Source organism: Coccinella septempunctata, chromosome 4 (genome assembly GCF_907165205.1).
Source record: "Coccinella septempunctata chromosome 4, icCocSept1.1, whole genome shotgun sequence".
NCBI lineage: Eukaryota > Metazoa > Arthropoda > Insecta > Coleoptera > Coccinellidae > Coccinella > Coccinella septempunctata.
Window position 1 is genome coordinate 34,602,070 of NC_058192.1, and position 20,456 is coordinate 34,622,525.

Genomic DNA, 20,456 nt, shown 5'->3' on the forward strand with positions numbered 1-20,456 from the left:
CGTTTGATTCACTTGTTTTGGAACACCTTGTATATGGTATGATTCTGAACTCAGCTCAATGCCCTCTATTCACGGTTTTCATTTGTCTGTTTACTCGTGAAACACCCTGTATACTTCTTGTACTCTGAAAATTTTAAAACGAATGCCCTCACCGTCATATGAAAATTCAAATTCTTCTTGTTGTAAGAACCGTTCATCCTTTCACCCAACGCCGACCCTAGTTACATGGCCCGTTGAAAACGAAATCGGCATCTGTTTACTGCAAAACACGTGTTAACGCTGATATAAGGGTTCAAAATTTTCTACCTGATTCGGGCTTTTTAGGAACGAATTGCTCAAGATGCCGAGTTCGAATAACATTTCGTTTTGCGTGTTATATTGGATAAAATTGAATTTATTGCATGGATGATTCGAGAATTATTGATGTCCAGAATGCTCCAGAATGATGAAAATTTTCAGATTTCATTGAAATTCTTGCGAAAATTATCTCGTATATTTTCAAGTTGAGATTTTAATTCATTCAGAACTTTGAAGTTCGGCAAATAATGATGTAAATGATATAGATAACAGTCAATCACATTTTCTTCAGCGCAGTTGTTGTTTTGAAGAAAAAGCAGTAGATTCTCGCAAAATCCGAAACTCTACATGAATAGGCCCAGTTGTTCAGTTCGGGATTAAAGTTTATCCTAAATTGATTTTGACATTTCAGTTCAGTTCTGTCAGGTTAATCTAGGATCATCTTAAATCTCGGCCTTATCCTGAACTGAACAACCAGGCCTTATAGTAATAGCAACGTAGCATTAATTAACTCGGTATATTATTGGAATAATATTAAATTTTTATAGCGGAGAATAGTGGTTTTCAGCCTCGGTATTCACGAATTTCATTTTATTATGTTTTTTTTTTCATGTGAATCGGCCCGAAACCTTGGATCCCTTACAGATATCCTGTATATAGATACATTTTATCTATGTACCTATTCATTTTGGATAGTAGAAGTTTAATCAATATGTGTTATTTTCGAAGACCAAAACAAAAATTTTAATTGCACCTGATTTGTTAATTATAAGAATCATCATTTATTTTGAATAATAAAACTTCATGCGAAAATACTTAAATTAACTTTTGTCTTTCTCCTTTCATCATGCGTCCATCATAGTGTCCGCTGTTCATCATAGCTTTTGGGAATTACCAATCAATCATATGTATCCGAGTATGTATCTATATTATTACCTTCATTTTGTAGATTCATCATGTCTTGACAAAAATATGGTTGCAATTTCAAAATATGTTGACTCGAGGCCTTCAAAAGACTCCAATTTTGTTTATTTTTTCCCTTACATCCTGTATGATCTATCGAAAAATGCAAATCTGTTTTGGATAATTCTTCATGAAATCTTACTTGTTTCGATATAATTTGTAATTTTCTTTATGATACATCACTAAAAAATTTAAATAAATAAATAAATAAATAAATAAATAATGTGCTTTATTTCAGGTAAAGTGTACACATGACATTGAACACTTGAAGTGAAACAGGGTCATTTTCTGCTTTATAGTCTGTGTTCCATAAAGTCTTCCACACAGTAGGGTTCGATTTCAAGTAGGAGTTTGAAGATGAATTTCTTGAACTGTTGTAGAGTCCATTCTCCTCTTAGTTTGTGAGCTAGGTTGATGCATTTAACTTTCATGCACAGTCAAAAATAAAATTTAATCAAATAAAACAAACAGTGCCTAAGTGTAATACTGATTTGGATGAGAAATAAATGGCATCGTATTAAAGACATGATTTAAAGAAAAGATGACCTTCATTCCCTTTCCAGAAAATCACATCCAATAAAGACAAAGTGTTTTTTTCCCAGAGATGAATTGCAATGGTCATTGAATATTTTTCAGTTTTGAAATGAAAGTTCTCTTCATGGCAATGTATGCATCATAATAAATAGTTATTTGTGCAACCAGTTAGGAAAAGCATTATTTTTCGAAATGAGCGTAGAGAACGCGAAATACGAAAAATAGTGTTTTCCAACGTGTTTCACACAACATTTTTTCTAATTTTGAATAGGATGTTGCTATTATTTGAAATTAAATGTACCAAAAACGTCTTCAAAAGCGTCTCCCGCAGATTCCCAAAATCGTCTATTGACGGAAATTATTCAATTTTTCACTTATACTATGAAAGCAAGTATCGTTTCATCATCAGTTGCGAAATATTTTACTTTGCGTAACTGGTTGCGAAAAGTAAAACGTTTTAAAACGTCAGTGAGTTTTGAAAAGTGTCCTTTTATATCTCAAAATTAGAAAAAATAAATTTTTTTGAGCAATCTCTGATCGTGATCATCAAATTGCAAAAAAATTGTTTCGAATGGTATAGACCATTTATCCAACAATAGTCCACCGATTTACATATTTCATTTTTCATTTTTCCATCCACAGAACCAAAAAAAATCAATCATTAAAAGTTTTGGAAGTTGGTAACACAAAATTCGAATTTCAAAACTAAAAATTTTGTGTTGTTTGATCAAGAAAAGGCACTGAAATAACTTATTTTCCAATATCCCTTCAACAATGACAAATTGAAAAAACGTGGACGACCGTCGTAGACCAACATGATCCTGAATTTATCGTTCCAAAATATTCTCGCTGAGGTAAAAAAAAAAGTGCACCTACGATGGTCGACGTTTGATTTTTACGGTTGTTTTTGTGGACAATTAAAATAATTTTATGGTCGAAAGTGGACTAACCTTGGACAATTGATCAATTTCAACGTTTAAAATACATTTCTGCAATTTGGGCGTGCTGCTCCGAAAATGAAAGATATAAATTCCTTTCTTCATAATTCTTAAATGGTGCCTAGGCAAACACAAAAAAGATGGACAAACGAACTTTCTTTTGCTTTATGGTTTCAAAATTCGTTTCTGGAGTTGCCAACTTCTCAAGGCTTTCATTTACGACCTTTTTCAAAAAACCTATCTATCCATCGTTTCACTTACTGATGATTAGTAACCATTGGTAACCATTCTAAAATATATCTACAGATAGATCATAGAAATGAAATCAGATGGTTTTTCTATCTTCAGTAAAAAATGGATAGATAGGTTTATTGATAACCGCCGTTAGTGGTACCAACTCAACACTATGATCGAATTCTGTGGTTCTCCGGGTATACAAAAGTGGACATTGTTAATACGATCTGATCCATTTTGCCTAGTTTTTTACAATCTGGGGGCCTGGGGGGATGAAAAAAGTGGACAAACATAGACCTAATGTAAAATGTCTATCTCCGCAACTTTCGAACGGAGTCTAAAAGAAATTGGCCTATGAAGGACCAACTACTCTGAATTTTTGGTGTCAATATTTGCATTCGGGTGTATCTGCTTTACACTCCATGCTCCATGGTATTCATTAATTTTCATATTCTAAACAGTCAAATGTCAATGAAGTATTGCTTTTTTATGACTCTCCTGGTTTCCTGGATCAATTGATAAATTGCTGTTTCTGTACTTTTATCCTGCATGAAACAATGTTGGTTATCATTAAATATTCGGAATATTGTGGACCTTAACTTGATGAATGCAAATTTTGTCATGATAAGTAAGGCTTCAGGTTAGCATTGTTTTTTCCTCAAGTGGTCTTCAAAACTAAAAGGAACTATTGGGGGGAAGTAAGGAAGGTTTAAAAAGATCTTCATATCTGAGCCCATATGTTAGAAATCAAGTTATTACTTTCACAATGTTATGGAGATTATGACAATTTATTAATGTCATATGCTACAGGATACACTCCCAATTACAGGAAAACAAAAGAAAAAAAAATGGGGAATACAGTTACATATTGAAATGGTACACAAAGTAATATAATACACAACAAATAAACACAAAATTCAGGTGTGCACATATATTCACCCTATCCGTAGTGGATACGGTACCGAACCTAGAGAGCAAGAGATTATTGTCATAGCCTATGATGAGGAAGAGGTATGCAGAAGGATATACAAATGATTCAATTCCTCCCAATGTATTGATGGAAACTTTCGATATGGTTTCAACTGATAATTCGCTTAAAGATCCACCTATATCAGAAACTGAAGAAAAATTTTCACCAAACGCTGAATATGAGACGGATCACTCCAAAGTTCCGAATCATAGTGTTTGTGAATCAACCACATCTGATGTCTTGAGTAATGCTCGTCAAAGGCGGAGTTGTGGAAGACCAAGCAATCTTCAAAATTATACAACATAAAAGGAAAGAAAGAAATGTTAGGAATCAAGTTATTCACTTCACGATGTTATGGGAATAATGATAATTTATTAATGTCATCAGTTATTGTACAAGGTGCGGCATGGAGGGCGGACGTTTTTCAGATGGGCATAACTTTCCCCCACTGAGGACGAGATAAGTGGGAAAGGTGCCGTTAGACTCGTGTGTTCCTAGCATTTATGAAAATCCACACATGAAAATCCACAACACTTACACGAAAGACCGCTGCACAGCTCAAAAGTTACGGTTTGGTGCGCTGTATCGCAAACTCACATCATTGGCCCTTACTTCTTCGAAGACGTTAATGGTCGTGCTGTTACCGTGAACTCAGAGCGGTACGTCGAAATGATCAACAACTTCTTTATCCCCGAATTACGACGGCAACGTGTTCCAATCCGACGTGTGTGGTTCCAACAGGATGGGGCGACCGCCCACACAGCCAGAGCGCCTCCAGCACTGCATCACCGATTTCGGCCACCACATGCCTGATGTGATTTTCCACACTTGACTGTCTCAAATGCTATTTCCTTGAGAATCTGATTCCGTCAATAAATGTGTTTTTGAGTAAAAATTAACGCTTTTATTATTTTTTTAAAACCATCCATCCTCCGTGCCGCACCCTGTATAAATAAATAATCATAACACCATAGCTACGAGCAGAAAAAGCATTTGAAGATGTTAAAGAATTATGCAGATGTAATCACGTTGCTTATAATCTATAAGGAATGCTCAAAAAAACCGTATACGCGACGAATTATAGCAGGAAATTTTGACAAACTACAGAAAACATAGCACAGGTGCCCAGAAAAATAAAAAGATGTCCCAAGAATATTTTCTATACTCACGGAGAAAACGCATTTTTCATGTTGACTAAAGTCTTCTTAAACTTTTGGTTCATCATCATTCTTCGAATAAATTTCAATAAACATATCTAAAAGAAGCATAAATATACCCTTGGAGTATGAAAGACATTGAATTACTCAATATGTATATTCGTTGATAAAAATGTAGGTCACAGATGTGGAGCATCTACAGTGAAATGAATTTTTATTCTCGGATCGCTAATTTCCCTCATTTTGCAAATAAGGAGGTGCATCTGGCAACAATGCATGTAACTTGTCCAGCAAGTCACGTTAAGACATATAAAAACGACGTCCAGCAAAGAACGGATAGTCATCAGAAAATATCGGTCCAGCAATACACCTTACGGCGTAAATATATATACATATATATATATATAGCGGACGATAGCTGTCGTTATGGCTGTGCGACACATGAAACTATCCATAGTTATCCATATATATATATATATATATATATATATATATATATATATATATATATATATATATATATATATATATATATATATATATATATATATATATATATATATATATATATATATATATATATATATGGATAACTATGGATAGTTTCATGTGTCGCACAGCCATATATATATATATATATATATATATATATATATATACACCTTGCGTGCACTTTGGGGAACTGAAAAGTTTATACGGTATATACCGGTATATACTTTTATGGATATAATGGTTATTTCGAGGAACAGACGAAAATCGCTGAAACTTGTAATATTCCTGTATTTGAAGTATATAATATCAATGAATGTCTAACTAAATGAAATATTGCAACTGAAAGTTCAAAAAGTGTGTTTAACAGATTTCAGTATACCAATTTTTAGGCGAGTATTATAGTAAAATGGATTATTATCCATCGAAATCATCTTTTGAAATTCAGTAAAAAGCCTGATGTTCAATTCTAATCACGGAGGCTGTTGGGTATATTATTCCCTAGTAGATTTGTCCTGAAATTCCTCTGCATGGGGTTGTTTCAATATCCAGAGAGTTATTTCAAGTGCACCGAATTATTGTTTAAGTAGTTTTTTGTTTTAAATTTTTTTCTGAAGGTTCTTGCTTTCAATTGTGTTGCCGACCAAAAAGTTAATTAGTAGGTATATTACATAACAAGAGTTGAAAGGAGCATATTAGTTGCCATACAACTCGAGTACTATACTCTTTCTACGAACGCATTCATTCTCATGAAACTAAGAATTCCATTAATTGAATATATCTTTAATCAATCAATTGAATAACTACAAAACATCATACAACTATAATAAGTACCTATAGTTTAGTTCACATTTCAATTGTAATAATTATTATTAATTGATACTGTGCAATTATTGATAACAAGAGAGGGCGAGTTGGTTGTCTGATTTTTTGTATTTACAAAAATAATATCATTGTTTTCACTTGTATTAGGCACATGTAATTTTTGATGAGGTGGCAGTCATGTTTTTCATAGAATTGTCTACATAACTCTAGGACACTGCTGATGACCGCCAACCGCTGTCTCTTCAATGCTATCATATCGCTACCAGCATCTACTAAAATTGTGGCAGAAGAACGCCTAACTGAAGCAATGGCCTTTGTGGCTTGGGATTCTCTAAGCACAGATATTCTGCCACTTGTTTTGGCATGTTACATGGCAGAGTCTGAACATGCTGTCCTGCAGGACGTAGATCTAGTTTTTACAAACCGGATGAAAGGACTCGGAAACGGCAAATGAACTTTGCGTTTTGGTTTTTGAATCTTCAAATATGAATTATCAGACATTTTTCCGTAACCTGCACGTCTTAAGGCTTCAAGTTGTGTAACACCTGCTTTCTACAAGCAACACTTATACCGATAATTAAAACTACCTGGAATCAAAAAGTATCAATATTTGCCTGTTTATTTACTATATATATACTATATAATCCGTGTGTATCTACCTTCGTAAGCAAATATCTGCTATCTGGAGCGTTTTAGAGAAAGACATATGATTTTCTTTTTAGTAAAGCCAACAATTTAGGATAAGTCGCAATATTAATGTTACCATGGTTTATGTTGATTGTTGACCTTAGCATTGAATAACTTGAAGAAAACTGACGATAGCTTCATTGTTTTGAACAGATCAAAATATGCTACCATACCATTTTCCGAAAATGAATTGATTTCGTGTTTCTGCTTCCAATCCATGAGTTTTTGATAAACTGTTTCCTATCTTTCACAGGATTTTCCGGGTAATAAATTAATTGAAGCATTTTTCGCCTTCTCCACTACATCGGGTGGTGTGCACAATTCAACTTCGCTGCTACTGGACATTTTTGACAACAATTTCGTCATCTTCAAAGGATCTTGTCAAATCCAAAAACTGGTAACAATTTGAGATACAATTACTGTTTAGTTTGTGACACCCTGTGCGCGGTTTGTACATTGCATGTGAACGCCTTTATATTATAAACATGTGTAATATGACTTCTGTGCGGAAGATAACGCATATTGAATTAATTGCGCTGTACGACATCGAATGTAACACATTAGATTAAGCCAAGAGATTGTAATTACGAATATATATTTTAAAACCAAGAAATTTCAATTATCTGTATATCCAACGGCGCAAACAGTTTTGGTGACCCTGACGTGATTTGAAATCAGTGGAAAAACATCGAAATTCAAGAATAACGACAGATTTCTGGAGGATCCACCTTGGGAAATCGCGAGCCACATTGCTGCAATTCATCGTTTCCGAAGCAGAGGGAAGTGCATTGTTTATTCCTTTGTAATTTTTCCTTCACATGATTCAGTTTGCGTAATTCATTACATTCTATTTTTCAACTAACAACTAACTCAAATTATTGACCGATTTAATTCAAATACTATATCATTTCAGGTGAAGTTGACCTCTGAAAACTGCATAACAGTTATTTGAAAATCCAGTAACGGTTAATCTCGATTAATAACCATTTGAAGTCGCTTCGTTGCTGCAGAACCGTTTTCGTTATCAGCCCAGCTGCGTTATCAGGAATAACCGTAACGTATTCATTGTTTTGATTATTTGATTCCGTTGTTTTTTTGTTCCATCATTATTTGAGTGAAACGTTTTCTGCGTCGACAAGATGAGTGATTTAAAGGACTTAATAAAACAAAGAGGCAGTTTAAGAGCACGTATAACACTTTTTGAAAAATATTTAACGCCTTTAATGAATCGCAAGGATTTATCAGATTTGATTTTAAATGAGGTCAATATCAGATTGAATAAAATGCGTGAATTGTCGTGTAGTTTTGAAGATATTCAATCAAAAATAGAACTGTTGGATGAAGATATATCTAAACAAATGGAAGAGCGTGAAATCACTGAGAATATTTGTTTTAAGTTAATGGCTCAAGCTCAATCACTATTAGATTCTTTTCAAAATAATGCTATCGATGAATCTTCATCTAACATAAGTAATAAGTCGAATAATTACAATAGTCTTAAATTACCACCTTTGAAAATTCCACCCTTTAATGGTGATCAAAACAAATGGATATCATTTAGAGATACATTTACGTCATTAATTCACGATAATAACAGTATTGACAATGTCAGTAAATTCCATTATCTCTTATCCTTCTTAGAAGGTTCAGCATCGTCTATACTCAGTTCTATTACAGTATCACATGATAATTATGCTGTTGCTTGGGATTTACTGAGCCAACGTTATAACAATAAACGTCTTCTTATTAATGAACACTTAAGGTGTCTCTTTGCTATTGAACCACTACAGCGAGAAACTGACAGTGGATTGCGGTATATTATGGATTCATTAAATAAAAATTTGAGTGCTTTAAAGTCTTTGGGAGAACCTACTGATCAGTGGGATACTATAATCATTTATTTTGCATCTTCAAGGTTAGACACCGTAACCTCGAGAAAATGGGAGGAGTTTAGGAGTGATATAGACTCAGTTACTTTAGAAGAATTTTATTCATTTCTTCGTCAGAGATCTGTTGTCTTAGAAACTATGAATGCTTGTAAATCTGTTAAGAACAATGAGAAACGTCATAGCTTACCAAAAATAAATAACAAATCCTTCATTGCGTCCTCACATGATCTTTCACCTTCTAAAGGGTGTCTTATATGTAAACTAGAACATAAAATTCATGAGTGCTCTAAATTTAAATCATTGCCTATAGAAGAGCGAATCGCTAAAATCTCTTCATTAAAACTGTGCACTAACTGTCTTCGAGGCGGCCACCAATCCTATCAATGTAAGTTGGGCGGTTGTAGAATATGCCATCGAAGACATAATACATTGTTACATAAGCAATTACCTTTACAACAATCAATACAACAAATAAAAAATGAACAATCTGCAGTTAATACTAATAACAATAGTTTAAATACAAGTGAAAATTCGAATTTTTCAAATCCTGCAGTCGAGTCCACGGTAGCAAGCTCATCTGGCACTTCTATTGCTATGTCTGCTGTCTCCACCAATCAAGCTCTTCTTTCCACGGCGTTGGTCAGGGTGACAAACAAGGACAAAACATCTATTCTCAGGGCTTTGCTGGACTGCGGCAGTCAATCATCTTTTATTAGCTATAAGGCTCAACAAAATTTAGGTATCTACAAAATAAAAAAATATCATCAATATATTTCTGGTTTGGGAAATATGCTACTAAATGTCAATGAACATTGCAACATAAATATACAATCGCTTCACAACAACTTTAATATGAACATAAATTGCTTTATTCTACCTAAAATTACTGATAATGTGCCCCATTGTACTTTGCGTATCGAGAATCTAGGAGTCCCTAGCTCTTTGCACCTAGCCGATCCAGGGTTTCATCAACCTTCAGTAATAGATTTACTGTTAGGTGCTGATATCTTTTGGGATCTGCTTAAGCCAAATAGGCTTATCCTGGGACATCAAGGTCCTATATTACAGGAAACCTACCTGGGTTGGATAGTAGCTGGCCCCATGAGGGGGAATACTCACGATAAAGACAAAAATACTAAAATATATTGCCACTTCTCAAAGGAAATAAGTAAACAATTAGCAAAATTTTGGGAACTGGAGGAAATTCCTAGAGATAATAAAAATCTCAAAAACAACTACTGCGAGAACTTATTCAGTCGAACTACTCATCGTGAACATGATGGTAGATTTTGTGTTCGAATACCACTAAAAGAGAGCTCATCAGTTCTAGGTGATTCATATAAAATTGCCGAAAAAAGGTTAATGCAATTGGAAGAAAAATTTAAGCGCAAACCTGTTTTCAAAGAGGAGTATCGTAAATTTATTAGAGAATATGAACAATTGGGACACATGACTGAAATTCCTAAACCTATATTTGGTTGCTACCTTCCACATCATGCAGTATTGAAGGAAACTAGTGAAACAACAAAACTACGAGTTGTTTTTGATGCTTCTGCAAAAACCTCTACGGGTATATCGTTGAACGATATACAATATATCGGACCAGTAGTACAAAACGACTTGTTCTCAATTTTACTGAGGTATAGACAGCACAAGTTTGTGGTGTCAGCTGATGTGGAAAAAATGTACCGTCAGATCCTCGTTGAGCCCGAGCAACGAATACTACAATTAATTTTGTGGCACGATGATCCGACCCAGACCATTAGGGTATTTCGTTTGAATACAGTAACCTATGGTACTGCATCAGCACCATTTTTGAGTACGAGATGTCTTCACCAACTTGGATTGGATTGTAGTGATGAAGTAGTCTCAAAATGTATAAAGGACGATTTTTACATCGATGATTTACTTTCTGGTACTGATGACCCAGCTGAGTTGATCCATATAGTTCAATCAATCACTGAAATTTTAAGATCGGCTGGTCTTCCGTTACGAAGGTGGCGTACAAACTGCCCATCTATCTTTCAATTCCAGTCAAATATCTCTACACCTAAGGACTTAGATGTTTCTTCACCATCCAGTGTCTTGGGATTGAAATGGGATCCATTAAATGACATTCTGCAATTTTCAGTTGAAAACATCAACTTAAACAAAAATGTAACTAAACGTACTATTTTGTCCAATTCTGCTAAACTCTTTGATCCATTGGGTTTGCTAAGCCCTTGTACTATCGTGCCGAAGATAATACTACAAAAATTATGGCAATCCAAACTGGGATGGGACGACCCAGTAGATGATAAATTAGAATCAGAGTGGCGGAATTTTACAATTAATTTGAACACAGTATCAAAGGTCGGAATTGGTAGACATATACTCATCAATCAGCCCGTTATTATAGAATTACATTCATTCTCAGATGCTTCACAGGCAGCATATGCTGCAGCTATTTACCTCAGGTCGATAGATAGCTCAGGCAACATTTTCGTCAAATTAGTCTGCGCCAAAACCAGAGTCGCTCCAGTAAAACCTACGACAATACCACGCCTTGAGCTGTGCGGGGCATTACTGTCAGCACGACTGAGCTCAAAGGTTGCGAAATCACTCCGTTGTGATATAACTTCTTCCTATCATTGGACTGATTCAACGATTGTTTTAGGTTGGTTGTCCTCTGAAGCTTGTAACTTGCAACCCTTTGTCGCCAACCGTGTCAGTGAAGTACAAGAATTGACTGCATCTGGTACTTGGAGGCATGTGCCAGGCGATAAAAATCCAGCGGATATGGCCTCTAGAGGTGTAAATCCTAAGTGTATGCAGTCAGCTACACTTTGGTGGGAAGGTCCACCATTTTTATTTGAGGATCCTTGTAGCTGGCCTCAAACAATGAACACAAAAAATATTCTCGATTTACCCGAGAAGAAAACTACTGCTAAATGTTTACACGCTACGACTACACTCAATTCTACTATTCATGTTAACTCTTTGATAAACTTCGATAAATATTCAAGATTTTCAACTTTACAGAGGTCTGTAGCCTACGTTTTACGTTTCATCTCAAATTCGCGCAATAAAGTCGATAAATTTTCAAGTTCATTGTCCACTGTTGAGTTACATTCTTCACTCCAATTGTTGATAAAACTGCACCAGAGAGATTGCTTCTTAAATGAAATCAGAATTTTAAGTAATAAGCAGAACTTACCCTCTTATTCTCGTATGTTGTCGCTCAGTCCGTTCCTTGATGAGAATGGCATACTTCGTGTTGGTGGCCGCATACAGAAGTCGAAGGTTAGCTATGATAGAAAACATCCTGCTTTGTTAGATATAAATCATAACTTCACAAAATTGCTATTTCCTATCATCACATCAAACTTATGCATTGTGGACCTCAGCTTTTGTTGAGTGATTTAAGAAATGAATTTTGGCCTTTAAGAGGTAGAATCTTAGCTAGAAGCACCATAAATAATTGCAAGATATGTAGAATAATGAAAGCTAAATGTTTAAATCCACTAATGGGCAACTTACCTGCTTCTAGAGTCATCCCAAGTTCTCCATTTCAGGTTAGCGGTGTCGATTTTGGCGGTCCATTTTACATCACAGACCGAAAGGGTCGCGGTTGCAAAATAACAAAATGTTATTTATGTCTATTTGTATGTTTTGCCACTAAGGCTTTACATTTAGAGGTAGCAAGCGACCTTACGTCTGATGTTTTCATTTTATGCTTGCGACGGTTTATATCTCGAAGAGGAAAGCCTCTTCAATTGTTATGTGATAATGGCACAAATTTTGTCGGCGCAGGCAACGAAATCGCGAGATTCTTAAAAACAAATAACGAAGAAATCTCAGGTTTTGCAGCAAATGAGGGCATTAATTTCAAGTTTTCACCAGCATACTCCCCTCACTTCGGTGGGCTTTGGGAAGCGGGCATTAAATCCGCCAAATACCATATCACTAGAATCTTAGGAGACAAACATTTGACATTTGAAGAACTAACAACATTATTTACGCAAATTGAAGCAATCCTTAATTCCAGACCATTGACCCCACTTTCTTCTGATCCTACAGACCTTAATCCTTTAACTCCAGCACATTTCCTCATAGGCAGGCCACTCACTTCATTGCCAGTAGAAAATCTCTTACAAGCAAATCCTAACAGGCTCAGCAGATTTCAGAACCTCGAGAGCATGCGTCAACATTTTTGGCATCGTTGGAAGAATGAATATCTCAGCGAATTACAACAAAGGTCCAAATGGCGCATCAAGCAAGAAGGGCTAAAGGAAGGCGATCTGGTTGTCATCAAGGAAGCCAACGTTCCTCCTTTGAAATGGCGTATGGCCCGAGTTTCGAAGTTGTTTCCCGGATCGGATGGAGTTTCAAGAGTGGCTGAGCTTTACACATCCAAGGGTATCATCCGAAGAGCTGTGCACAATCTTTGCTCCCTGCCGGTACCACCAACAGCGGAAGTTCCTCGAAGTCCAAAGGGATTCGAGGGGGGGGAAGATGTTTAGTTTGTGACACCCTGTGCGCGGTTTGTACATTGCATGTGAACGCCTTTATATTATAAACATGTGTAATATGACTTCTGTGCGGAAGATAACGCATATTGAATTAATTGCGCTGTACGACATCGAATGTAACACATTAGATTAAGCCAAGAGATTGTAATTACGAATATATATTTTAAAACCAAGAAATTTCAATTATCTGTATATCCAACGGCGCAAACAATTACGAAACGTCAAAATATTATGGATGCTATTCGCTTCCGTGATAACTACTTTGAACCAATCTTATTGGCTATTCGCCGTGCGATTCAATTCACAGATTTCGCCGTACGTTGCACAGTGCTTAAAATAAGCAGTTACATAGTTGGTGATATAATAGAATTTCCCCAAAGGTGTAGATTAAAGTTTATTCTGTATATACCGGTATATACTATCATGGATGTAATGGTACCTAAAAATGGTCGTTTTTTTCAATTTTGTGAAAAGTTTATGGATATAATGATAATAATTGTTTTTCCAATTTTTTTTAGGCTTCCAGACTTTGAAAAATTTCACTATTGAGGATCTTAGATTTTCCCTGGATTTCATGTAGATCTGAAAAGTTTGAAAAATTTCTTGAAGGGCTCTGCTGTATTGTTTTTCAGTGGATCGCGATTTTCTCTAACCTTGTTATCGCTGTCTCGAGATTCTTGAACTTGTTACTTTTACAAGGGATAACCTCGACCTCTAAGTGAAAGCAGTGAACCGAATTTTTCTCTGCTGTTTCTTGATATAACTTCCGAATTTGAAATGAATATCATGTTAATTTTTTAAAGTATCGAATTTAAAACATTGACAGGTTTAAATTATCGGCCCTCCATTTTTATACTGAAGGAAGGCAGTTGTTTCTATCGGTGTTTCGTGATGTCACTCTCGTATGTGAAATGAATCTCAGTTTTTTTGAGCTATCAAATTTTTTACATTAGACAGGTGTCAACGCGCGGCCGCCCCAAAGTTGATACTGTAAAGAGAAGTTCTTTCTGCTTGGATTTCTTGAATCACTGTCGAATTTGAAATTAATGTTATGTTCATCTTCCGAGATATCGAATCTTTTGCATTGACAGATGTCAACAATCATGAATGCGACGAACAGGTTCAGGGGTTTCTAGATATAACTTCTGAATTCGAAATTAAACACATGGATCCCATTGTACAGAAAATTATGATTGAAGTCATTCAGGAAGGCAAACTATGTAACCGAGATATCATATTTTTCATTTGTTTTGTGAAAATAAATGGAATTGAAATGTTCAGATATTGGATACTGGTTTATCCGTACCATAAAAAGGAGGTCGGTTCGTCCATTATTGAAAAAGGTATATAATAATGTCGTTATACGTAAATCTGAAAGCCATATATTCAGTCGTCTCGTCATTATTTCTTAGAAACCTCGGAAATTCCGTGAAAAATGCCAAAAACTTAAACAAACTTAGTTTTTAGTTAAGGTTCTATTATTTTAAAAAAGCAATCATTATTTGTGCATCCAGCATCCAGCTGGCAAAAGCATTCGCTTCGCTCTTTGCTCAAGTTTTAAAAAGATGTCACTTTATATGTCAAAATTAGAAAAAATATAACAGTATTTTGTATCATGATGAAATCCTTTTAACTTTTACTGTTCGATCGACATACTTCTTGCTCAAAACAAACATTAATCAACGAGTATGTATCAACAAACTCTGCGTAAACACTGTAAACGGGAAATCTGGAACTCGAGATATCCCCAAGTAACCCCGGATCACAGGGTTTATGGTCACACAGATGAGAACCCTACCGCATCGGAAGACGTAGATGCTGATTTCTTATGAACTCTAGTGATATCAAATTTTACAATAAATTATCATTGAATTAATTCAGAAATGCAGAATATACAGGGCGATTCATTGAGGAATGCGCATTGGAACAGAGTAAATAGCACCGTGGTCCCTGGTTTTTCTAAATAACCTAATTTTATAGGTCCATCGTCCTTTCTTATTTATTGATTTTCCCCATTCATTTAATTAATCATAACTTATGGACCACCATAAATATTTTCCTAATATTTGGTCCGTAACTTCTTTGTCCACAGTTGAGTCTACAAAATAATAACGTCTTATTCCAGGTTCGACTGTAAAGAAATTAATGAGTAGATTTCGAGTCGAAACAGAACCATATATATCACAATTTCGAAATTTTATTAACGCAATTGGAAAGATCAGGAAAAAATGAGTAGACTAGAAAAAACAAGCACTACAAAGGTCTTTCGATTTCCGCATGTAACCTTTTTAACTTGAATCAGATTAAATGTTCATTGATGGGATAGCAGGAAATTGAAAAACGATCGGATTGTCTTCTCCAAATTGTCCTTTCAGAGTTTTTTAATGAAAACATCAACTATTCTTTATTCTCCGAAATACTGGATCCCAATTTTATTGAAAAACTAATGGAAGTAAGTCTATGATAATAATAAATTGTTCCCAAATACTGACTCCCTGACTCGTTTTTACCAAGGTTGGGATCCAGGAACTAGGAGAATATAAATATGTTGATATTCTAGCGGAAATAGATCCATAATTAAATAATTTTTTTGAAGTTTTGTGCTACCCAATTTTTTAAACACATTTCGAGATAAAGTTGTATGTGGAAACAACACATACGCTCAGTTTTACTTGGGTACTTATTTTTTTGGTATCTATGAATTTATAAATGAAATTACAACGAATTGTTATTTCAGCTGTGCATTGTAACCTCAGTTTCCTAACAGCCTTCTAAGGTGATTTTTTCATGAAACTTCGAATAATGACTGATAGAATTTGACAGCAGTTTTCGGATCTATATATGTTGCATCTTTCCAACCACTTTTTTTCCAGAACTTCCAAACGCACCTTACAGTTCAAGCACATTCTCGATTGAAAAAAGCGTTGCGTGTTGCTTCAAAGAATATGATGAAATGAGCCGTCATGGATGTATGTGAACTTTTTTGATTTTCTAAAACTTGTTTTTTTGTGAAATGTGCTATCGATTTTTGTTCCCAAGACATTTAAAAAAATATTCTCATGTCTTATACAGACAACGCATCAATAATCTTATTAAAATAAAACGGTTCAATCTCGCGAGTAGATTTGTTTTTAAATGACTAAATCACCATTGTTTCTTCTTTCAGATTTTGAACTACAAAGCAGAGTTTCAAATTTGTGAATGATCTCAATATGCGATTGAGATTATATTTACTGCAGTAATAAGTTAATGCAAAGGTTTCTGTCCGATAAAACATGATTTCTGGATAGCAGCGGCAACATTGAGAATTTTACAGCTGCGTAGTGTGTATCGATCGCATGGTCGATTGAAGCACGTGTTCAAATATTTTCCAGATGGCATGGAATGTTTTCATGCAGCCGACAAAAGTACAGGCTGTCCCAAATTCGTTGACCAATGATGGGCTCTCGAAAACTAGCCTAGCATTCGCCTTTACTAGAAGAGCCACAAATGGCACGTTTCCGAGTTCTTTTCAATAGAAATGAGTAATATCAGAACAAATTGACACTTTGACGCTTTCGAAAAGTTCACACTGTCTAGATTCTACTGTAGTTTCCGAATTTTAAAGGATGATTCTATTCGATGTGCATAGAATTTGATGCAAAAAAATCAAAGTATCGAATTCGAAGCACAGATAACTCCAATTATTGTCAAAGTGTAGAATTTGTTTAGTTCATTTCATTATCATTAATATCATTCAAAAATGATAATGAATATAGCGCTGTTCTACCGGAAGAACCGAAATTTCGTAAATTATTTTTCAACCCAATGAACAATTTTCTGCTGGTGTGATTCCTTTCGGGATGCTTTTCGAAATATAAATTCTGTGCAATTTTTATCATTCAGAAATGAAGTACCATTCATAGTTTTCGAAAAAATTCCTTCATTTTTCAATTTCTTTCCGCACCTTATTGATATCTATGAAATTAAAGTCATGTGTTTTAGTTACGTTCAGACGAAAACAGTAAACAAATATACAGGGTGTCCCACGACGGTGAAGGTATATTCCCTATATTGCAAAAATCGAGAGTAGAAGAGAATTGTAGTTTTGGGGTTTCAAATTAACTATGACTCTGTTTGTCCCTCTATAGTGACATCGGTTTTCAAGCAATTATATATGTTTATTGTATATTCATTTGTTCCTCTGGAGGGACAGTTCATAAAAAAAAACAAGAGATGTCAGATTTATAAATCGAATAAACTCTTCTCCTGAAATCTGGCTTCATATAAATGGCGGAATAATTTTGAACACATTTTTTCAATAAGGTCATAAGGTGCAAGTGGTGCAGCTCTTTCTGATATTATGGTTACCATGAGGCTTTTGTTGTCAGTCACGTGACATCATATTCAAAATCAATAAGAGGACAAAATGTTCATTTTAGCATTTCTATGTTGCTTCTGAGTACACGATTTTAACAATCCAGTACGTGCGGTCTAAAACGAACGAATTTAAAAACTACAGGTAGATATTTTCTGAAAATTTTAAGGTTCTCACTCCCAATCTCTAGAACAAAATCAATTAAAAAATTGAAATAACCGTAAATTCTTGCACTCATTTGTCAGGAGCTAATTATGCAAAAAACATTGTTGCCTGACAATGATCTGAAAAAAGGAACTTTAAAATTATAATTATGTATAAGAGCAAATCCGATATTTCGATTTTTTTTTTCATTTTGTTTCGGAGATTTTGAGTGAAAACCCTAAAAAGTTTCAGAAAATGGAGAATCGTTCCAGATTCAAATTTCAATCGATATCTACAGGTAGATACTTGAATATACTTAGTTCAAGAAGATTATGACAAACGTTTGAAACGAGCATTTACCAAATTATTAAAATTTAGAGCCATCCTGCATTATTAGAACAGTCCTAAATTTTCGCGGTGATGAGTAAAACAAGACAATATTTCAACAATTATTCATATGGAAAACGTAGTCAAAAATACTTCAAAGTTATACCGGGTGGCCCAACCCAGACGCGGCGCTCATTTTGAGGGAGTAAATAAAGATATTTTGAAAATCTTTTCGTGTGGTGTGTATAGGGTGTTCAAAAGCACAATTTAAAATTATTGTCATATACAGGGATATATACAAGGTCTTTGAAAACAAAGATATAGACCAAAGTTGCACTTCTTTTAATGTGACACTCTGTATTTGAACTCAAAAATGAAATGGCAAGCTCAAATTATGATAATTCTCTTCAGATCCCTTTGTACCTTAGAAGGACCATTTACAAGATAATGCGAAAATAGTTTATTTGTTTTGAATTAAAAATCGAAAATTGTTCAGAAACTATCACGTTCAGACGTAGTAACATTTTATGAAAATAGTTTCGAAATTAATTTTTACGTTCAACGAGATATACAGGGTGTTTCATGAGTCGTTGGTCATAGCTCAATGGTGAATGCAGGTCATCCAGGCCTTTCAGAAAACTTGCATGTTTTGTATCCTAAGGCTATTAGTTTCGAAGATACGGGGTGATTCATGAACATTGGCCTAAATTTGCGATAGCCATAACTCTGGAATGCAGGGTCCAATTTCGATCAAACATTATGGGTTTGTTCACTTCAGAAAGCTCTTCCAAACGGTTTATGGAATATTAATATTTTCAGGGCAGTACTCAGAATATCATGATTTTTCATTCAAGCTCCGAAATCTATATTTTTCACATCCCTTACAGAAATTTAGTTATTACCATGAAAAACTACATAACCCATTCTAAGGAATTCAGTTTTCACTTTGCATGGCACACTTGTCACAAGGGAATAGGAATAGGTCGAATTCATATTTTATATAATTTTTTCGAAATGCGGTCCTGTTTTTATTCCTTCGGTGATAATTTTCATTGTCCTTTGCCGAGATTCTGAATTATTTTAAATTCTGTTCAAATCTTCTTCATTTCAAACCCTACTGAGTGTGCGTGAAAAAGTGACAGACACTTCTAACTTCACGGGAGCATTTGCTGCAGAGGATAGAAGAAGCCTGTGCAGAAGTTAAACAAAATCCCGATATGATAATGAGAGCAATGAATAATCTGATTTCAAAAGCTAGGAAATGTGTCGAGATGGAAGAACTCCATTTTAAACATCTCTTATGATAGTACATTTTTCATTGTTGAAGAATAAATTTTATGTGTTTTATGAAGCAAATATACTTACGGATTATATTTTCCAAGATGGTTTACATCATTTGTATGTAAATTCAATATGTAATTTCAAAAAAATTTACAGCTCGACCTTGCATACTTTTAAACACTTTTTTACGAACACTCAGTATGTGCTGGGTGTTTAAAATGAAAAAGGAATTGAACAGAATTTGAAATAATTCAGAATCACGGCAAAAGACAATAAATACTATTAGACGGAATCAAAACAGGACCGCGTTTCGAAAAAATGACATAAAATATGAATTCGTACGGCTCCTATTCCCTTGTAACAAGTGTGCCATACAAAGTGAAAATTGGATTTCTTAGAATAAATTATGTAGTTTTTCAGGGCAATAACGAAATTCCTGTGAGGTATGTAAAAAATATAGATTTTGGGGCTTGAATGAAAATTCACGATATTCTGAGTACTGCCCTGAAAATATTGATATTTCATGCGCCGTTTGAAAGAGCATTCTGAAATGAACAAACCCATAAAATTTGATCAAAATCGGATCTTGCCGTCCAGAGTTATGGATATCGCAAATTTAGGCCAATATTCATGAATCACCCCGTATCTCCGAAACTAATAGCCTTAGAATACAAAAAAAGCAAGTTTTCTGAAAGACCTAGATGACCTGCATTTACCATTAGGCTATGGCCAACGACTCATGAAACGCCCTGTAGAAATACCGGATGTGGGTGTGCCATTTGAAATAAAAAAGTTTTCGACGATTATTTGTAGTTGATGTTTGAGAATTAATTATGATCACTCTGTATATTCC

At 34.8% G+C, this 20,456-nt stretch overlaps 1 protein-coding gene across 1 annotated transcript; it reads left to right on the forward strand.

The window, feature by feature from the left end:
- Positions 1 to 12,462: 12,462 nt before the first annotated feature.
- On the forward strand, positions 12,463 to 13,667 carry LOC123311537 (uncharacterized protein K02A2.6-like). The gene has a single exon (XM_044895568.1). The coding sequence runs from the start codon at positions 12,463 to 12,465 to the stop codon at positions 13,483 to 13,485; it is 1,023 nt and encodes a 340-aa protein (XP_044751503.1). The 3' UTR covers positions 13,486 to 13,667.
- The last annotated feature ends 6,789 nt before the right edge of the window (positions 13,668 to 20,456 follow it).

Excerpts from the sequence above, each read along its gene's own strand:
- LOC123311537 (XM_044895568.1), top strand. The coding sequence starts at position 12,463 with ATGAAAGCTAAATGTTTAAATCCACTAATGGGCAACTTACCTGCTTCT.